Raw genomic sequence first — 22865 nt, 5'->3', positions numbered from 1 at the left:
AGCTGCAGAGAGAGTGCTCCCAACAAACAATGATGTTGGTTCAAACTGTCCATTGTGATCAACTTTATTGGAATATGTAAGGGGCGCCTTTAGGAACACATTAAAAACATTGTTGGCATGAGTTGCTCTAAAAGAACTCTATATAAGCTGTGGTCAGTATACAGTATACTATGTATATGGTCTATTCTGACCAGTTAAAGAGGACTTGTCACCACTCCTGCCCGCGAAGCAATTCTGGATCACCTGATCTTCCATCAATTGCTTTACCCATTTTCCATGATAAACAAATAGAAAAGGTAAATTGTTGTGCGTGAAACAAGCGAGGAGCGCCGCACCACATCCAGCAGTCATGTGTCATGTTATTTTATTATGACATAAATAAAAGCTTTTTTTTTCCCTTTAGCAGCTAAAAATAACATTTCTATTATATAACACACATCATACTAGTGCATTAGGCAGGAGTCCTATACCCCTGAGAAACAGCAAGAGAAATGGGTATATACATACAATATGATATTTCTGCTGTCCTGTCCACATTCAGAGGAGATTCTGGGCTCACAATGGACACAGCAGACTACGTTACTTTGCTCCTGGGACATTCAGAAAACTTTGTTGTGGGACTTGAAAGAAACTTTTATATTCTTATTGATGCATGAAAATCTCATGACAATTCTAAGTGTAATTCAACTCAAGTTATTACGAAGGACTAGTACAAGTTGCTCTGTGTAGTCCTGGCTTTGAAGTGGATGGTAACACCTATAATCTATTGGCAATTATACATAAGTTTTTACCCTACCTTAGTTTACCCTTGAGGTTAGGATTCACACAAGTCCTCTATCAGAATGCAGAGGAAGGAGGACATCACTCAGGAAACAAACACAGGGAGAATAGAGATGAGCACCAGCGTGCTGGAGTCTGTCCCAACTCAGACGCTCTGCATTATACTTTCAAGCATGCCCTGAAGACTCATCTCTTTAGGCTTGCTTATAACATTCCCTAAACTTGTTCCTCCTTTTGTCGTCCCCTCACTCTATATCTCTGACGGTTTCTGCACTTTATACGTTTTACCTTCAATCAGACATTGCGTGTGACTGGCTCATCCTGTTCATTTAGACTATGTTCACAATAAATAACCAACACCGCACTAAATAAATTGCATATAGCAGTCCATCCACATCATATCGGACCCCACTCTGTCCGTAATAACTGAACAATGATATGTAACAAGATGTGTATAGCGTATGAGAAATACCTTGTATACCGCTCTTCAATGCTTGCTCCCCGTAGTCGCAAGAAAATATACTCACAAGAGTGCAGGCTTTACTTGAGAATTTTACTCTTTAATTCGGTTTCTCGTACAGGACATAATAAGGTGCTCACTGGCTGATACGTGCTTTCCTCTCAGTCCAAACCATCCCCCTCACGGCGGACATTTCAGAGGATAAGCTCCTCCTTCCTCATGCGCGAGGACGTACAGGTAAGGAACACCTTAAATATCTGAGAAAGGTCACATGATCCTAAATGGCACGGATCATCACAGGTTAAATACCATATATCTCTATACCAACATTATAATGTACAAAGAATAGACGCATGATGCATATTGAAAGAGAATACAATTACAAATCCAGATGTATATCATTAACGCATGCATACTGTAGAAAGGCTTTGAAGCTGCAGACTTCATTCAGTCCATTAGGACTGAGAGTCTCAAACTTCATAATCCACCATGTTTCTTTGCGGAGCAGTCGCTTATGATTCTCCTCCACGTCATTACATAACTCAAGCTGCTCTAATATTTGCCACCTAAGGTCACACACACTGCCGGTTTTCAAAAAAATGGCGCGCCACAGTATTTTAATTTGTCTGCTGGTCTGGCCAACATAGTCTAACTCGTATGGGCACTTCAGAAGATAAATGAGATTTTTATCATTACATGTATAGAATCCTCTTACATCAATTTTTATTCCCTTACTGGGGTGATAAACCGTGTCACCTTTGATAATATTATGACAATGCTGACAGTTCATGCACGCAAATGTCCCCTTCCTACTCGATGCAAGGAAGGTCTGTCTGCATTGTCTATTTTTCTGTATGTCACCTACTGCCTTGTTTTTCTTGTATCCAAAAATAGGACGTTCTTTGAAAATTTTCCCATACTGGGGGTCACTAGCCAGCAAGCCCCAGTGTTTTAATATACACTTTTTGATTAAATTAGCATGTCTGTCATAGGTCATACTGAATAATAATCTATTCTCTTTTCTAATCTTTCTAATCTTTCTTTTTTTGTCTCCTCACTTCACTTCTCTTCATTATTCTGACCTCTTTTTCAACAGTTTTTAAGTCGTGTTCCTTATACCCTCTTTGTATGAATTTCATCTTAATAGCCTAGCGTTTTTTTGATACTCATTCTCTGTACTCGAAATTCTCTTAGCTCTAATAAATTGCGATTTTGGTAAACTTTTGAATACATGTGGGGCATGATGACTGCTCCGAAATAATGTATTATTCCTATCTGTAGGTTTCGAGTACTTAGTGGTATCAAAACCGCTTTCACTTTTCCTCACTTCTACATCCAAAAAGTGAATGACATTAGAGTGATATTCCAATGTGAATTAAATAGATGGGTGACATGAATTTAGCCCAGATACAAACTGCAACAAGGCATCCTCGCTCTCTGTCCAGAACAGGCACACATGGTCCACATAGCGAACCCATGTGGACGAAGTGGGCATGCCACATTCACCAATAAATCTTTCTTCAAAGTCGTGCATGAAAATGTTAGCGAGACTTGGTGCTACCGACAAGCCCATGGATACTCCATGTAACTGCAAAAAGAAATCATTATCAAACCTAAAGTAGTTTCTTGTAAGCACCAAATCTAGCAATCCCATAAGAAAATTAATCATCCGATTAGCCAATTTGGCATTTCTGCAGAGTTGCTGCCTGACACAGAACATACCCTCCTCCTGCGGGATATTGGTATATAAACTCTGTACATCCAACGTACATATGAAATTAATCTCTTTAGGACTTACACCATCCCGGATGTCCAGGACATGTCCAGTGTCACGCAAGCAACGTCCCAGATCTTTTACAATATCTTGGAGGAATGAATCCACATATACCGACAAGGACTGCAGCAGTGACCCGGACCCAGAAACAATTGGGCGACCGGGTGGGCTGCTGCAGTCCTTGTGGATCTTCAGGAGCAGATACAACACGGGATCTCTAGGACAATCTACTTGTAACATTCTGGCAGACCTATCAGTGATCACTTCCGATAATACTGCATCCTTCACAAATGCATCAACCTCTCCTTTAAATTTATTCGTAGGATCCTGACTCAACCTGCGGTACACTTTTTTGTCAGAAAGCTGACGCATAGCTTCAGCGACATAGGAGGTGCGATTCTGAACCACAATCGCACCCCCTTTGTCGGCAATTAAGACGAAATTCATACAGAGAGGGTATAAGGAACACGACTTAAAAAAACTGTTGAAAAAGGGGGTCAGAATAATGAAGAGAAGTGAAGTGAGGAGACAAAAAAAGAAAGATTAGAAAAGAGAATAGATTATTATTCAGTATGACCTATGACAGACATGCTAATTTAATCACAAAGTGTATATTAAAACACTGGGGCTTGCTGGCTAGTGACCCCCAGTATGGGAAAATTTTCAAAGAACGTCCTATTTTTGGATACAAGAATAATAAGGCAGTAGGTAACATACTAGTAAAAAGTGACATACAGAAAAAGAAACAAAGCAGACAGACCTTCCTTGCATCGAGTAGGAAGGGGACATTTGCGTGCATGAACTGTCAGCATTGTCATAATATTATCAAAGGTGACACGGTTTATCACCCCAGTAAGGGAATAAAAATTGGTGTAAGAGGATTCTATACATGTAATGATAAAAATCTCATTTATCTTCTGAAGTGCCCATGCGGGTTAGGCTATGTTGGCCAGACCAGCAGACAAATTAAAATACGCCTAAATGAACAGCGATTAGAAAATTTAAACGACAACAAGGAAAGTAAGGATAAGAAGGAATTCGGAGAGACCACAGTGGCGCGCCATTTTTTTGAAAACCGGCACAGTGTGTGTGACCTTAGGTGGCAAATATTGGAGCAGCTTGAGTTATGTAATGACGTGGAGGAGAATCGTAAGAGACTGCTCCGCAGAGAAACTTGGTGGATTATGAAGCTTGAGACTCTCAGTCCTAGTATGCATGCGTTAATGATATACATCTGGATTTGTAATTGTATTCTCTTTCAATATGCATCATGCGTCTATTCTTTGTACATTATAATGTTGGTATAGAGATATATGGTATTTAACCTGTGATGATCTGTGCCATTTAGGATCACATGAACTTTCTCAGATATTTAAGGCGTTCCTTACCTGTACGTCCTCGCGCATGAGGAAGGAGGAGCTTATCGTCCGAAACGTCTGCCGTGAGGGGGATGGTTTGGACTGAGAGGAAAGCACGTATCAGCCAGTGTGCACCTTATTATGTCCTGTACGAGAAACCGAATTTAAGAGTAAAATTCTCACTCTTGTGAGTATATGTTCTTGCGACTACGGGGAGCAAACATTGAAGAGCGGTATACAAGGTATTTCTCGTACGCTATACACATCTTGTTACATATCATTGTTCATTTAGACTATGTACAATGGCTGGACCATGAGCAAATAAAGCACTTGTGCCTGGTGTCGGCCCCAGTTGTAGTCTATAAGCTCCAATGAGCAGGTCTCGTATACACTTTGTATTTTTATTTATTCTAATTATTTAATTGTGTATTATGTAACCTCTGTATTATATATATGTATATATATTTAAAAAAGCGTTGGAATCTGTTGGCGCTATACAGATAAATAATAAATTTATTATATCATCTCCAAGGGAGAAGATACCAGCTCCATGCAGATGTTGGTCTGACTCAAATAAGGGACCCCAGTAAAAACAGTGATACTAACCACTGAAAATAGTCACAAAATAAAAAGAGGCTAATGTTAAAGTGACACTGTCACCCCCTTTTTGGAATGGGTAAATTTAGCAGTTTTCATACTTTATTTTATATCATACGTTATGGTGCTTGTTCACATAAAAAGTGATCTTTTATTAACGGCAGATTGTATGGTGGGCGGGGCCTCACGGCAACAGAGTCATTTAGCCCGGCCCACAGCACCACCATTGGCCCTGCCCCTCCGCTACATCATCAACACCTAGGCCCCGCCCCCTCTACGTCCATTGGTATGGGCCGACCTAGAGGGGATAGGGCCTAGACCTTAAGGCCAGCCTGTCCCAATGGTCGGCGAGGAAGTGGGGCTGATGTGCTTATGACGTCATGGAGGGGCGGGGCCAACTGTGGCGCTGTGGGCAGGACTAAGTGGCGCTTCTGCTGTGAAGCCACGCCCACTTAGCACAGTCTGCAGTTGATAAAAGATCACTTTTTACTTGAACAAGTACCGTGACGTATGATTTAAAATAAAGGTGTGAAAACTGCTAAATTTACCCATAACACCTGTGTGGAGAAGTCAGAATGCAAAAAGGAGGCGACAGTGTCACTTTAAGTCTAGAGGCTACCTACCTCTAACAGCTCAGCATTATTTATAGGCTGACTTGGGTGAGACAGCAACCACTGCACACTTCCGATCTGCTTCAGCTCCATAAGCTGCAACGTCGGGGGAGCAAGAGCAAAAGTTGTGACAATGTCAGATGTGTCCGCCAGCAGTTCCTGCATTTGCCATCTAGGGATCTCCTTCACATTATCCACCAGCAACCTCCGCTTCCTCTTTGGTCGTTTTTTCTTTTTGATCTCTTAAAATTGAAGGCAGAAAGCATTGTACGTCATTATATAACATACAACTAAAGTGGTCAGATTATGTGCTTATACTTTACGCTTGACTTCAGAAGGTATTTTAGATTTTTCTATTTTGATTTTTTCCGGATAAACTGTGATAAATCACATTTCTTCATTGAGTCATCCTCTAGTCCTTACCTGAAATATCAATCGGAGCCAGGACAAATGCGATTTCCTCATCAGAGACCAGGGTGGTGGTGTTGGCAACTGGTAAATTTTCAATGGAAGACTCTTGGGTTTCATCTAGGTAAGCTGCTTGCAGAATAATATATGAATTAACACACATATAATATATATATTACATATATCACACACACACACACACACACACACTCACATTAAGGGTAGCTACACACATACCAGATCCACAGTGGATTTCACGCTGAAAGTTTGCAGCAAAAACATTTCGCTGCCAGTATTTGACCCGGCCCCTTTAACCCCCTGCAGCATACATTACCTGCACGGCTCCGCAGCTGTTTGTGAGGCTCCCGACTCCCCTCATTCCCCATCAGCCAATCAGTGAGGCTGCAGATCTGTAATCCTATAGACCTTCACACTACCAGGATCCGCAGCGGATTTCGCTGCAAACTCGCAGTGTGAAAACCGCTGCGGATACGGTACGTGTGAAACTACCCATAGTCTGTATTAAAACAATAACTCCTTTTATAAAACACCCGAGTTCCTGAATGTGTTACCACTACTATGAAAAGTACTGACTATATATAATTCAGGTGTAATGAATCATTATATGGAGTGCAAGCACAAACCCTCGGGAGGCTGATCCTCTGGTGGAAGCGTTACATCTTGGCCTATATCCCGATTCCCATTCAATGCAAAAGATTCAATAAAATGCTGATTTTCCTCTAAATAGAACAAAAATACAAAAAGTATAACTTCATTCTATAACAAACAAACGTCACAAGCAACAACAGGAAAATATTGTTGTGGTTGGATCAGGGAAAATTACGGCCAGCTCAAAAAATATCCATAGTCTTTTCCAGCTCCAGCCTTTGTGTTAATATGTAAATTAGAATTAAGTGTCCAGCAGAGCAAGAGCCCAGAGTTAGCCGGCCCATTTCCTTCTATTCACCGCCATCATGCCCGATGCAACGGGGAATGCCCCCTGGACACTAAATCCTAATTTACATATTAACAGAAAGGCTGGAGCTGGAAAGGACTATAGAAATTGAAAAACAAAAATTAAACACACACACATTATATATATATATATATATATATATATATATATATATATATATATATATATATATATATATATACACTCAAGCCATGAAATTATTATTATTTTTTTGCCTTTTAGCTGGTTTTAAATATTTTCTTACCGAAAAAATCTGTTGATGCTCCTTCATCTCCGAAGAAGTCCTCTTTAAAAGGGTCTCCAGGTAGGAAGGCAAAACTCTGCCCAGGTAAGAAACTGTGGGCGCTAACTTCAAAGGAGACATCTCCGCCAGATCCATGCCTGAATGCGTCGAGCTCATCTAGACAGGAAACTCTATATGTAAGCTGTCATATGTTAGTTATTTCATTCCATAAATTGTTATGTGAACAACACATTGCGAGTACATAGTGTGCAGTAGGAAGTTGTGACTTCTTTATTAAAGCAAATTTGGAAACAGGGATTAGGCTAGGTTCACACTGCGTTTTCAGCATCCGTTTAACGGATCCGTTTTTTTTAACGCCCAGAAAAATAGGGTCAGCAACGTTTTTTGGTCTGTTTTGGTCCGCCAAAAGAAACGGATCCGTTTTTTTTTAATAATGGAAGTCAATGGAAAAACGGATGCACACAAATGAATCCGTTTTTTGCAATCCGTTTTTCATGCGTTTTTTGCAAAAAACGGATGCGTTAAACGGATGCTGAAAACGCAGTGTGAACCTAGCCTTAGCAGCATATGACAATTTAGGCCTCTGTATTTCCCACCTTTCCGTTCTAATCCACTCTATTGCTCATCTAGATGTGACATCTTGGATACAGGTTGCTATACACACAGAGGAGGGGTATTTTCTCAGACCAGTGCCTTACACAACAGTCTTAGGCTGGGTTCACACTACGTATATTTCAGTCAGTATTGTGGTCCTCATATTGCAACCAAAACCAGGAGTGGATTGAAAACACAGAAAGGATCTGTTCACACAATGGTGAAATTGAGTGGATGGCCGCCATATAACAGTAAATAACGGCCATTATTTCAATACAACAGCCGTTGTTTTAAGATAACAGCAAATATTTGCCATTAAATGGCGGCCATCCACTCAATTTCAACATTGTGTGAACAGATCCTTTCTGTGTTTTTAATCCACTCCTGGTTTTGGTTGCAATATGAGGACCACAATACTGACTGAAATATACGTAGTGTGAACCCAGCCTCAAAGGGAATCTGTTAACTAACTCTTTATTTACTTATTACAATTAGATACTAAAAATTGTTCCTCTTTTTCAATAGGTTTCTATTTTCTGACTAATTTTTCAATTAATTTCACTTTTTGTACATTGTTATGGGGACGGCCATGTTGCCTGAACTATTCTTTTATTGTTCAGGCTTTACATCGAAATCCATGGACATAGACGACAAAAGACAGACTGTCACTTTGAGATGAATGTGAAATATTACTGGGCGCGCTCTGTGACCTTTTGAAGAGGTCATTCCACAGGGAGCTGCTATTGTCTCCTCTATGTACTGGTGTCACATGTCACTGTGATCTAGAGCCAGCACATGGGCATGCTGAATTTATGTAAAGGCGGACACCTCTACATCTAAAAAATCCAGGTGCATGTGAAGCTGCCCGTGTGTCCTCACTGAAATCTACAACAGCTCCAAGTTGGTGTAAATGTTTTGCCTGCTCCATGTGGTACATCACGCCCATACTCCTAGCTAAACTATATATACAGAAACTTTATGCCGGTGTTGTTCCTAAGCCGCAGAAGATACGTAGCATATATTATGGGCCTGCAGGCTGGTTGAACTGCTATGGGAACTGAATGGTCTTCTTACCGTTCTGCTCACACCCATTGTCTGCACTTTTATTACTAGGCCTAGCAACCTGCCCACGCTCGGATAAACAAATTACCTTCCACAAACTTATAGCAACTAAAAATATAACCGCCAGGCAATGGAAGCAACCTATGGGGCCAACACTTTCAGAAATGACATGTTCTGTGAAGCATAACCAGATGATAGAACGCTCTCTAGCTGTCCAGCATGTTATCTCAAACAATTTCACTCACGTATTGCACAAATGGACTCATGACCCTTAAAGGAAACCTGTCACCCCCCGTGCCGGGGTGACGCCCGCCCGACCCCCTCGGTGGAGCACCATATACTTACCCCTTCCCCGAAGTCCCAGTCCCGGACCCGCCGCTGCGATATCGCCGTCTGAAGTCGTGCGCACGCTCACCAGAGATGAGTCAGATGCTCATAGAGAATGAGGGCTCCAGTCATTCCAGGGGTAAATAAATGGTGCTCCAACGGGGGAGTCGGGCGGGCGGCAGGTTCCCTTTAAGCCCCTATTACATAGGGCGACGGAGTGGAGCAAACGAGTGCTATCAGCGATCACTTGCGTCTCGTTCCCCGCTCGCTGCTGCCGCTATTGCACTATTGCTGGCGGGGGTGCACGGAGAGGTGCGGGGGGGGGCTGCTCGGGTGATCGCTTGATCATCCGGGCAGCCCATAGCATATAGCAGCGGTATGCTCCCGCCACTCCTATTCCGATCAGCAGACATCGTTCAGGTCGGCTGATCGTTGCCTTCTATTCCAAATTCGGCCGATAATCGCTTCGTGTAATAGGGCCTTTAGGTTTTTGGGTAATTTGGTTGATGGACCTTGTCAGGTCCTGATTACAGTGTTTTATTTGGTCATTTCATATTATAGTTTTATTTTATTGCAAACCTTGATTACAAGATAAATAAAGTCATTTTGTGTACAAGTTTGCTGATATTGATTGTATATGCCTGACCTTGTATGTATGTATTTCTGTTTAAACCATAAAAATTGTAAAACACAATAAATAGATAACAGATGGATTATCTTACTATAGGTTAGAGATTGGCACAATAGGATGTTGCAAATATACCAGATTACTGAAGCAATCTACATTATAAGACTGGCCTACATGCCACAATAATTATGGGTTTTAGACACTTGTTAACCCTTTAAGGACGGGGCCCATTTTCATTTTAGCGTTTTCGGTTTTTCCTCCTTGTGTTTAAAAGGTCATAGCACTTGCATTTTTCCACCTAGAAACCCACATGAGCCCTTATTTTTTGCCTCACTAATTACTTGCAATGACAGGCTGAATTTTTGCATAAAGTACACTACGAAACCAGAAAAAAATTCAATGTGTGGTGAAATTGAAAAAAAAAAAAAAAACGCATTTCTTTTATTTGGGGGAATTGTGTTTTTACGCCATTCGCCCTGGGGTAAAACTGACTTGTTATGCATGTTCCTCAAGTCGTTACGATTAAAACGATATATAACATGTATAACTTATATTGTATCTGATGGCCTATAAAAAATTCAAACCATTGTTAACAAATATACGTCACTTAAAATCGCTCCATACCCGGCTTATAGTGCTTTTATCCTTTGGTCTATGGGGCTGTGTTAGGTGTCATTTTTTGCGCCATGATGTGTTCTTTCTATCGGTACCTTGATTGCGCATATGCGACTTTTTGATCGCTTTTTATAAAAAATTTTCTGGATTTAATGCAACCAAAAATGCGCAATTTTGCACTTTGGGATTTTTTTGCGCTGACGCCGTTTACCGTGCGAGATCAGGAATGTGATTAATTAATAGTTCAGGCGATTACGCACGCGACGATACCAAACATGTTTATTTATTTATTTACTTTTATTTAAAACCTGGGAAAAGGGGGGTGATTCAGACTTTTAGGGGAGGGGGCTTTTTACTATAAACACTTTTTTTTTTTTTTTTTTTAAACATATACTAGAAGCCCTAGGGGACTTCTAGTATATATACTTTGATCTCTCATTGAGATCTTTGCTGTATAGATATACAGCAAAGATCAATGAGATAGGCACTCGTTTGCTTTCGGCTGCTGCAGCCGGAAACAAACGAGTGCCGAGTCGGGAACGGCGCCATCTTGGATGAGTCCCCGGCCGGCATCAGACAGGGAGATCGCTCCCCCACTAGACCCCAGGGAAAGGTTGCCTCCGGTAATCGGAGGCAGCTGTCAACTTTGACAGCTGCCTCCGATTAGCTAATTAGAGGGCACGGCGATCAGACTGTGCCCGCTAATAGCGGCGTTCCCGGGCTACACGCGGCATCCGGGACCGCGGCGCTTCAAAGCGGGGTCGCCGCGCGGCCCCGCTTTGAAGTGCTAATGAGGACATATGACGTACGGGTACGTCATATGTCCTTAAGAGGTTAAAGGGGTTATCCATCAGCCACTTTCTTCCAGAGACAGCATTACTTTTCTCTCCAGTTCAGTTGTGGATTGCATTAAAGCGACTCTGTACCCACAATCGGACGCTCCCAAACCGCTTGTACCTTTAGTTAGCTGCTTTTAATTCGAAATCTGTCCTGGGGTCCATTTAGCAGGTGATGCAGTTATTGTCCTAAAAAACAACCTTTAAACTTGCAGCCCTGTGTCAAATTGGCATGGCCTAGAGTGTATATGCCCTAGGATTGCGACAACCCTCCATCCCTCCTCTTCATCATTAGGAATGCCCCTAGAACAATTTCTTCTTTTCATCACCTGTGTGAACACTGCACATGAGCTGGATTGTTAAGGCACCTGTGCAGTGTTCAGGTGATGAATAGGAAAAATCCTGCCCAGACGGGAAGGCGGTGCAATCCTAGGGCAAAGACACTCTAGGCCAATTTGACACAGGGCTGCAAGTTTATAAGTTCTTTTCTTTATTACAGTAACTGCATCACCTGCCAAACGGACCCCAGGACAGATATTGGATTAAAAGCAGCTATCCGAAGGTACAAGTGGTTTGGGCGGTCAGATTGTGGGTACAGAGTCGCTTTGAAATGAGCCTCATTTATCAATCATCATGCACCACTGAGATACATTTGTTGCATTTTTCGGCTATGTTCCAACACAGTATTTTTGCTCAGTATTTTTTAACCAAAACAAGTGGATTAAACCACAGAAAGGTCATGTTCAAAAATTAAGTGGATGGCCGCCATTTAACGGCAAATGACAGCCGTTATTTCAAAGCAACGGCCATTGTTTCAAAATAGCAGTAATTTAATCTACTTAACTTCAACAGTGTGTGAACATAGCCTTTCTGTGGTTTAATTCACTTCTGGTTTTGGTTGAAAATTAATGAGCAAAAAAATACTGTGTGGGAACATAGCATTAGACTGTATTAACAAATCAGTCTCAATAGGTGTAAATCATGTATGAGTTATACACTAATAGTGTTCTCACCAAAGCTTTCATGTCTGCTGTGCTCCTCTTGAATTGTGATCTCCTCAATTCGGCTCTGGTTCAGCGTGAAATGCTCAGCCACATTGATTAAACTGTAAAAAAGATACCATTGAGGAGAAAATCTGGATTTGGGCCTAACAGGGCCCAAAGAAGTTCTGTTCTGATAATGTAGCCTATAGAGTGGTGATCTGTATCTTGTTCAAATCATACAAAAAAATAAGGTGTCAAAATAGGTCAAATAACGAGGGGAAAACCAGATTATATGAAAAAATACTAAGAGGCACAAAGGGCCATCTAGCCCACAGAAATCTGGGTTTCCCCCTCACTACTTATAAGACGTAACTTTAATAGACAATTATGATAAAATTGCGCATTGTACACTTAAAACACCTCTAATATCACATCAGGCGTGTAGCCCCAGATTCAACAGTTCACCAGCCGGTAGGTATAATACATCAGACTGGTAGCTGCAGACTCAGATCTCGGATAGAGGATTATTAAAATACAAGAACAACGCCTAACAACTAGTTTCACTCCTGCTGGAGCTTCATCAGGTATAAGGCTAATGGCGATGCTACGTGATGTAACTGGAAGGTGTGGCGAATTTGTGGCGTCACACTGAAAGATGACATCACACTGAAAAGAAAAAAATAGCACTAGCCAACTAGCATTAGCCATTGTAAAGCAGACCCTCCTCTATGAAACTTTCAGCATGTCTATCACAGTGGGCACCTCCACCTTCCTCCTCATTGCTCACACTAGGATGTGTGCAATCACAGACTAGGACACATCAGCCAATCAGCGAGCCGACTGCAGGACCCATCTGTGAAAGCATCTATCAGAGGATGAAACGTGATTATGGGGCTTTGGATATCCATCACTGGATCAGCTGCGTCATCATCAAATGTACCGTTGTGTTCCAAGGCAGATATGCCATCCAAGACCTCTCGCGCATGCGCACAAACTTAGAAGTCACACAGTATCAGCCAACTGCAATGCGCATGTGCGGCAAAGGGAATAGAGAAATGAGTGCATATGGGCAGCTATGGTGACTACGTAGAATGTAACCAACACACTGTAATAAAAGCGCAGGGATCCTACCTAAATAAGTGACTAAATGGTTAGTATTAATCAATAACTAAATATGAGCATGTAGAAAGGGGGAAGACAACATGAAAGATGATATATGGAATCTTAAAATGATGGAAAGTGAAAAATGAACCACATGATTATGAATTATAAAGTCTAATTCCCCCTTAGGGCATAGACAGCCAAAATATCTACTCTTGGAGATGGGAAAAAATGTTTATAATATACAGTAGATTACTTATAAGATGATGTATAAATTTGTACAAACAAGATAGACCGTGATCGTCTCACACACTCTCATCATAAATATGAAAATAGATTGACCACCATTCACTTCCATAGCTCATGGACATCTATACCCAAATAGGTACAGTACCCAAAATAGGTGACGTATAAAGTGCATGTGTGTATACAGATAGATATAGACAGACAGACAGAGACGTACTATATACGTCCCCGCACCTGCGCTTTTGTTACAGTGTGTTGGTTACGTTCTACATGGTCACCATAGCTGCCCACATGCACTCATTTCTTTATTACATTTGGCACACAGTTGGCTGATACCACGCAATTTCCAAGTTTGTGCACATGCGTGAGAGGTCTTGAGCCGCATATTAGCTTTAGAACGCAGCTGCACATTTGGCGATGACGCAGCTAATCCAGTGACGTATATCGAACGCCCCACAGTAATGTTCCATCCTCTAGAACCTTTCAGAGATGGGTCCCCCAGTCGGCTTGCTGATTGGCTGAAGCGTCTTAGTGATTGCACACATCATAGTGTGATCAATGAGGAGGAAGATGGAGAAGCACCCACTGTGATAGACATGCTGAATGGTTGATTAGCCGATAGTTTCATAGAGGAGGGTCTGCTTTAGAAAGTAAGGCTAATGTTAGTTGGCTATTGGCTCGTGCTATTTTCTATTTTTAGTGTGATGTCATCTTTGATGGCCACAAAACCGCCACACCTTCCAGTGACATCGCGTAGCCACGTTATTTAAGGCCAAACGATGCAGAGCGCATCACCATTAGCCTTATACCTGATGAAACTAGTTGTTAGGCGATGTTATTGTATTTTAATCCTCTACCCGAGATCTGGGTCTGAAAGACTAGGCAGTCTGCAGCTACCAGTCTGATGTATTATACCTTCCTTTAGATTCACCGGCTGGTGAACTGCTGAATCTGGGGCTACATCCCTGATGTGATATTCTGATCCGTGGTAGTAGAGGTGTTTTAGGTGTACAATACGCAATTTTATCATCTCTGTATCGGTTTCTTCTATAGCACTTTTAACTTGCTTGAAGTTGTAGTTACAGAACAGCTTCAGAGATGCTGGCCAGGTGACAGATGCCCTAATTTATCGGGCACATGCCGACAGTTACAAAATAAAACTTATTTTTTGTCCTGATTGTCAATTTCCCCCTTTCCCTGCCTGCCCAGGGGTGGACTCAGACCTCTATGAGTGGAATAGGCATGCTACAGATGCTACCGGGTGGGGAGTTACCGAACTGTAACTGGCTTTACAATTGAAAGCAGATGAGATGTCGTACTTTAGGTCAGGCAATGGCATATCAAAGTCTGAGAGATCTTCAGGGAGTGTGATTGCATTGTAACTCGCTTCCCCTTTTTTCGCTGAAAGATCTAGAACTCCTGTAAAAGTGACAAAAGTTATAAACAACAAACAAGGTCACAATGTATCAGAATTAGTGACAGTTTTGGGTGTCTTGGAGTTGAAGTCACCTGGACGAAATGTAATGTTGATACCGAGTAAAGCTTCGTTGCAATCGGCTAAAAGATATTTTGCCTTTCGGTGATATATTCGTACAATTCCGAGAAGTAAATGACCAGAGGTTCTAAGAGCAATTACATCCTGTTGTATAAAATAAAGGAGAGGGGGTTAATTGTTTTCATTTACTCAACTGATATATGTATAGATGCCTACATCTACAATGGCTATAACTAAAAAGTAAGTAACAAGCCTGGCTTAAAAAAAAAAAAAGAGGCCCACAGTGCTTTAATAGGGGCAATACTGGATGAGAAAAGAGTATATTGGTACAATCGCTCCCACAGTACTACAGTCCCTCCCATTGGTGCACTACCACTTTCCTTATAAATATTGTATGTTACCATTATGTATTGCAACCAAAGGAAGGAACTATATGTCCAGAAATGCATCCTGAAATGAGTATATGACACATAATGAACCTGGTGCAGGTCATGTACGGTGGTTTTGTTCAGCCACACTTGTAAAAGTAAATCTACCCCGATAGTTGTACACCAGAAGGGCACCTACCATTGGATTCAAGATGCGCTGAATGGCCGATTCAAGGTTACAGTCATATATGTGAGCCTTGGTCAGCTTCTTCTCCCAGTGTGCAGCCATCCAGATCTTGGATAGGATCCCACATTTGCCCACAAGCAGATTGGTGTAAAACATGTTTGCACGGAAAGGAAGATGCAGCTAATGGCAACTGAGAAAAGAGAAGGGAGAATGATTGTATAAATTTCCTAAGTTTAGCATACTCACACCGGCTGGTGATCAATTACTGAAGGGCATTTGATGAGCAGCAACAGGCTGCTACTAATGGTGTGTTTACACAGACAGATTTATCTGACAGATTATCTGCCAAAGATTTGAAGCCAAAGCCAGGAACAGACTATGAACTGAGTTCAGGTCATAAAGGAAAGACTGAGATTTCTCCTTTTTTCAAATCCATTCCTTGCTTTGGCTTCAAATCTTTGCCAGATAATCTTTCTGTGTAAACCGACCCTTATGCTACGTTTACACGGAACGATTATCGGGCGAATTTTCGCGATAACGATCGAATTCGAACGATAATCATACGTGTAAACGAGGCAAACGATCGATAAATCGTTCATTTTGATCTTTTGTTCTTAAATCGTCATTCGCAAAAAATTCGCCGATCATTCCGTGTAAACAGTCGTTCACTGATTTTACCTATCTGATGTGTGAGATAGGCTTAAGCGATCGCAAAACGAATTTTCGGTACGATATATCGTTCCATCTAAACGCTAACGATCGTTATAAAAAAAAATTGTTACTTCGAAATCGTTAATTGTACGATTGGGCAAATTATCACTCCGTGTAAACTTAGCATTACTCTTAATTCTTATGGAAGCAGTGTGGCCGTGTTTCATTGTGTGTTCTGAACGCACTGGAAACTGGATACTATTGGGGAAGTGTGGAGCTGGAGCGTTTTTGTTTTTTTTCCCCAAGTGGTAGAACTGTTAGGGTACTATAATGCTGCGTTTACACGTAACGATTATCGTGCGAATTTGTGCGATAACGGTCGAATTGGAACGATAATCGTACATGTAAATGCAGCGAACGATCGAACGACGCACGATAAATCTTACATTGTGATCTTTCATCTGGTCAGCAAATCGTCGTTAATCGTACGCAAAAAATTCGCAAATCGTTCCGTGTGAACAGTCGTTCGCCGATTTAACCAATGTGAGATAGGCTTAAACGATCGCAATGCGAATTTTCGTACGATAAAAAAAAACGTAAATCCGACATCGCTAATCGTACTATCGGGCCAATAATCGTTACGTGTAAACGCAGCATTACACAGAACGATAATCGGCCAAATTGGCCGTATCTGGCAGATTGTCAATCTGTGTAAGAAACACAACGATCAGCCGATGACAACGATCATCGGCTGATCGTTGATATAGGTTTGGACCTATAATATTCGGGCACTGACCGCAGCTGACGAATTGCAAAGTGCATACATTACCTATCCATGGTCCAGGGCTCCTCCTGCGCTCTGATTCTCTCCAGGTCCCACGTGCTGCAGCTTCAGAGCGGCCTGTCTTAGCTGACAGGCTGCTCAGCCAATCACTGGCCAGGACTGCCGCAGCCAGTGATTGGCTGAGCGGCCGACCAGCTGAGACAGGCCGCTCTGAAGCTGCAGCACGCGGAACCCGGGGAGAAGACCGCAAGAGGAGCCCTGCAGCATGGATAGGTAATGTATGCAGTTTAAGCAAGGGTTGCAAGGACATTGCTAATGATGTCCATGCAGCCCTTGTTAAACAATTATCGGGCCGTGTAATAGGCCCAGTAAACGAGCGCCGATCTAGCAGATCTGCGCTCGTTTATAGTTATTATAATATAATAGTACCCTTACTTTTCCATTGACTTTTTTTTTTTTTTACAGTGTTTACTGTAAATATCTTGGTTGCTAGTGATAGCTTGTGTGTATTGTTTTTATTTAGTGTTTATGTTGAAGAGGAAAAGATATTGTTTATTTTATATGTGGGTGGGGGGATTTTGTTTATTTATTTGTAACTTAATCCGTCCTATAACACTGTGTACCAGTCAGGTACTCAGGCACCCATGGCAGACCTGGGGGCCTTCATAAGACCCAACCACCGTAAAAAGTTGTACCGGCCGTCAATAAGGAAAACTCCAGATATGAAAAAAATAATGACTATTGAAATGTATGTGAAAAGTTATATAAAAGGTTCAATATAACGTATAAACCTCTCTCAGCTGTTTCGCCTTACTAGTAGTTCATTGCTGACCAGGAAATGCTGAAAATGTCCCTCCATCTAATCTACTCAGTCTCCTGGTCCTCTGCAGGAGATGACGATCATGTGACCCCAGGTCTCACTCTGTGGGCCTGGCTTGGTGTAAAGGACTACCTCCTTACACGCGTCATCGATGTAAGCCGGGCCCCAGATGTCACAGCGAATCACATGACCCACACTGTTCCTGCACATAAACAGCTCAAGCCAATAGTGGGGCAGCATTTCCAGCACCAGAGGGAGGTGTATGTGTTTTTATTACCATTTTGCGTTACTGGAGCGTCTGACTGGGGGTGCATGTGTCACAGAAGGAGGAGAAGGGGCAGAGAGATGCCAGGGAGCAGACGGGGTTCCATGGTGCATGAAAGAAGACGCCAAGACCGTGGGACGCAAAGACTACAGGGAAATGTAACCTTATAGCTGTACTGGGTCTGAGAAGCAAGAGTGGCCACAGTGCAGGCAGCAAGGTGCATCTAAGGAACGGAAGAACGGGAAAAACAACATGTACAGTGTCAGGAGACAACATGGGCTTTTAGAAAGTTTTGTTTTAAAAACCAAGGTTTTTGGCTTATAATCATTCAGTGTATTTACACATGTTGAAAAGCAACGATCAGCAGACATTCACAATGTTGGCTGATCATGATTTTTTAACATGTTATGTAACAGGACTGGTGGCAGTAGATTACCGCTGACTTCAATGGGCCGCTCAAACAATCTAAGGATTGTTCAGGCGTCCCCTCCTGCTGCTCCCCACTCGCTGTCTATGGGTATAATAGCATAGTGCAGCAAGTGGGGAATGAGGGGCACACGGGCACTAAACTGACAGGTTGGCGCTCTCTTCCCCAGCGCATCGGCCCGTATAAAACAGTCTTAACTTTGTTTTTTCCTGGACAAGTTGCGCTTTTTACAGGCACCATCGTGGGAGGCAAATAAACAAAATAACAATTCTGGTGTAGTTTATTCTATATGTTCACAGCCTTCATGTGGGGTAAATAATGAGCCTATTTTATAGTTTAGGTCGTCACGGATGTGGAGATACCAAAAGGGGACATTTTTTAAAAATATTTAATATAGTAAAATTACTTTACCTTTTATACGTGTTAATACTGACAGCTGATCTCCTGCGATCCCCACACTACCTAATTCTAGGTCTTGTCAACATAACGTTAATTGACAGCTTAACCAGCCTAGCCATAGGCACAACTATATGGCAGACCTTCAGGCTGCTATAGAAATCCATCTGCATCCCAGCGCGTGTACCAATCTGATGTAAATGGGCTGACAGAAGCCACTTAGATGCTGTGGTGGTCAAACTGTGATTGTGTCTTTTAAGGGGTTAATTCGAAGGTTTCTTTGCTCTTGTCATACCACAGTCGGGCCCCCATAATACTTTGCACAGATCATCAGTACCAGGTTACGTTTCCCTGCCGACAAGACATTGTGGTCTTCGAGTGGTTAAGTAAATTCTCCAGGCAACAATAATACAAACCCCTGATAAATAATAAATGTATATATGTTGTTTCTGAAAGGTCTGTGATTTTTGGTCACCCATGAAAAATGTAATAAAAACTAAGAATGCTACATGAGATGAGCTTCCAGCTCCGTTCTGAGAGCATCATCTAATAAATCTTCCATTGAGACGTAACTCCCTGTAGGGATAAACATTCCAGCTGGAGTCAACCCCAAGGGTTCTTGTTATTAGGAACTTACCATGGGAACCCTGACTGACTACACCGCATTACAGCCTGTACATTACATCAAGCCGACTACATAGAGGTTTCTCAAGAAACTTTTAGGGTAAGCTGTCACACAATAATAGCGGGGGAAGCCATTCCACAAGGTGACAGGTAGAGTGCACGGATCTCACCCCAAATAATCTAAATATATAAAAAGGAAAAAAAAGGACTGTGGAGGTTCCTGTCCCTGGTTTAATGTATACTCTCTTTAAAGCTCCCAACCCCCCGCTAGAGCACCTTATACGTACCTGATCCCACTTCTTGAGACAGTCGAGTGACGGAGATGTCAGCGCCCAAAGCCCGGCGTGTGCGCTCCTGAGATGAATCCAACTCTCAGAGAATGATGGCGAGTCCGATGCTCCGTCATTCTCTATGAGCGTTGGACTCATCTCAGGAGCGTGCGCGCGCCGGGCTTCGGGTGCTCAAATCTCCGTCACCCAACCGTCTCAAGAAGTGTGACCCAGCGCAATCAGGTACGTATAAGGTGCTCTAGCGGGGGGTCGGGAGCCTGTCACCCCGGCACCGGGGGTGACAGGTTTCTTGTACTATCACATTCCATACTTAATTTTGTGTATATATTGAAAACTTATCTTGCTTCAGATTAGCTGCCGTTGGTGCAGCCTGGTCAATGCTTCAGCGTCTCCTACTGTCACTGCAGTTTCCTTCCTTTTCCCATCCTGCTGCGAGTTTGTCTGCTATAGTGTATACAGGGCAGCGAGTTTGTACCCTAAGGGTATAAACCCACACACCGTATATGCAGCAAAAACGCAGCAAATACGCAGCAGATGTGATGGTGAAGATTTGATGCTGTGTTTAGTTTTTTAGATCTAATCTGTTGCGTATTTGCTGCGTATCGCAGTAGTAAATACGCTGCATATACGGTGTGTGGGTTTATACCCTAAGGGTGCGTTCACACCTACAGGATCTGCAGCAGATCTGCAGCAGATTTGATGCTGTGTTCAGTTATTTAAATGAAATCTGCTGCAGAAAATCAGCTGCAGATCCTGTAGGTGTGAACGCACCATAAAAGGGTTATCCAGAAAAACATGGCCACTTTCATGCAGAGACAGCACCAGTTCAGGTGTGGTTTGCAATTAAGCTCCATCCACTTTAAGGGCACAAACACACACGGCATATACGCTGCGTATTTACTGCTGCGATACGCAGCAGATTAGATCTAAATAACTGAACACAACATCAAATCTGCTGCGTATCTGCTGTGTGTGTTTGTACCCTAATGGAAATAAGTTGCAAAACCTGCACCCAAACTGGAGACAAGAGAGGTGCTGTCACTGGAAGAAAGTGGACAAGTTTTTGTAACGCTGGAGACATTTTTCACTAGTGTCCTGTATTCTGACTTTGACCCCAGCTTACTTCTTTGATTTGGTTTCTGCCCACTCCCCTGTACCACCTTAAGCCCCTATTCCACGGGTCGTTTAAAGGAGCAATATCGTTCGTATTCGGCCGATATCGTCCCGTGGAATAGAGTGCAATGAACATCGGTCATGTCGGCTGATCGTTGCAGTCGCTTGTTTTTCAACATGTTGAAAAACAAGCGACTGATATAGCAGCGATCTGCTGCCGTCGCTCCGTTGAATAGGAGCGTTGGCAGCAGATGCTGCTATATCCTATGGGCTGCCAGGACGATCAGCGATCCTCCGAGCAGCCCCTCCCGCACTCACCCACTCGCTGCAGCCGCGTTGAATAGCGGCGGCAGCGAGCCGGGAACAAGGAGCAAACGAGCGCTAATAGAGCTCGTTTGCTCCTCCAAACGACTCGTGGAATAGGGGCATTAATCTTTCCTGTGTTTGTCCTTGGTATGATCGACTCCAAACCTGAGCTGTCTGACCCCACCTGGCCAAGCACACTTTAAAGGGGTTATCCAGGGCTACAAAAACATGGCCACTTTTGCACCACTCTTGTCTTCAGGTCAGGTATGGTTTGCAATTATTCACCATTTACTTCAATGGAACTGAGTTTCAAAACCTGCACCCAAACTGGAGACAAGAGTGGTGCAAACATGGCCATGTTTTTGTAGCACTGGATAACCCCTTTAAAAGTGTGAAAACCAGTGGCCTAAAACCAAACTGGTTAGGTGGGCCAGCTGGTCCACAATCATCAAATCTACATTACAAACTAAGTGAATCGCTTTGTTCGACAGTCGGCTTACACGTCGTCTGCCTTTGATCTCCGTGCTGCTCCACCCCAGGCGTCTGGAAAAGCTGGATCCAGTCCTGGGAAACCTCTCCCAGTTTCCGGGGACTGGATCCAGCTTTTCCAGTCACCCGGGATGGAGCAGCACGGAGATCAAAGGCAGCTGGCGTATAAGAAGACTGTCGAACAAACAAGACTGGGTTCACACTGCGTTTTTCCTATCCATTTAACGTATCCGTTTTTAAATTTGTTACTTTTAACGGACAGAAAAACATACTCAACGCTATTTTTGTGTATGTTAAAAAAAAAAAAAAAACGCATTCCGTTTTGATCCGTTTTTTTTTTATAATGGAAATCAATGGAAAAAACGGATCCAAACAGATGGCGCACTCATCTGTACATATTACAATAAGAATAACGAAGCCTCGTGCAGGAGCCTGTACAGCTACACAAGATGCCGGCACGCACCCCATGTTGGACTTAAAGGGCCTTTACACATTCCATAAATACAAACGATGTGTTACGGATAGGAGTTCGGAGCTCCCGGCATCATCACACTCGCTGTGTCAATACATTAGCGCAAAGATTTGAACAGTTTCGGAGCTCCTGGGATCACAATGGATGACAATGCCGGGAGTTCTGTACCACATAGTCCATGCACGGTCCGGCCCTCTCCCCCTCACGCCATTGTTTAAGAAAAATTTAAAAAATAACACACCAGAAAAAAAAAAAGTTTCTAAACGCCACGTGTGACAAAACGTGTTTATCTTTTTTCCGCCATGACTGTATAACACTCGTACTCACCTGCGGCCGACATCACCACTTTCTCCAATCCGACTTTTCTCTGATAGTTGGCTTCTAAACCGCGCTTCATGTCACTGTAGGGAATATGGCGTAGTCTCCATACCGCCATAGAACAGCACGATATGAGGCAGACCCCTGTTCACACTGTATCTCCGCAGATGGCACATATTGGCGGCAGAGATGCGTAACGTGATGTGAATTTTACCTAAATGCCCCATTTAAGAACCCTCGCCCCGTTATTACGGATACCG

General features: G+C 42.7%; 1 protein-coding gene across 5 annotated transcripts in view; it reads right to left on the bottom strand.

Annotated features, from left to right (window-relative positions):
- RAD21L1 (RAD21 cohesin complex component like 1) overlaps positions 1 to 22865 on the bottom strand; it is a 31447-nt gene that overhangs the window by 7951 nt on the left and 631 nt on the right. For 4 of the 5 annotated variants that reach the window (XM_069952335.1, XM_069952336.1, XM_069952333.1 and 1 more), the window contains exons 2-9: positions 15663 to 15840; positions 15110 to 15239; positions 14920 to 15019; positions 12284 to 12375; positions 7209 to 7364; positions 6633 to 6728; positions 6004 to 6117; positions 5593 to 5822 (exon numbers count right to left, since the gene is read on the bottom strand). In XM_069952335.1, coding sequence (XP_069808436.1) covers positions 5593 to 5822; positions 6004 to 6117; positions 6633 to 6728; positions 7209 to 7364; positions 12284 to 12375; positions 14920 to 15019; positions 15110 to 15239; positions 15663 to 15806 — 1062 coding nt within the window. In that variant the 5' untranslated portion in view covers positions 15807 to 15840. The remainder of the gene's footprint in view (positions 1 to 5592; positions 5823 to 6003; positions 6118 to 6632; positions 6729 to 7208; positions 7365 to 12283; positions 12376 to 14919; positions 15020 to 15109; positions 15240 to 15662; positions 15841 to 22865) is intronic. The other variant, XM_069952338.1, reaches the window with a different exon arrangement.

Source organism: Dendropsophus ebraccatus, chromosome 14 (genome assembly GCF_027789765.1).
Source record: "Dendropsophus ebraccatus isolate aDenEbr1 chromosome 14, aDenEbr1.pat, whole genome shotgun sequence".
In the NCBI taxonomy this organism is placed as follows: Eukaryota; Metazoa; Chordata; class Amphibia; order Anura; family Hylidae; genus Dendropsophus; species Dendropsophus ebraccatus.
This window is presented reverse-complemented; position numbering and strand designations above follow the sequence as displayed.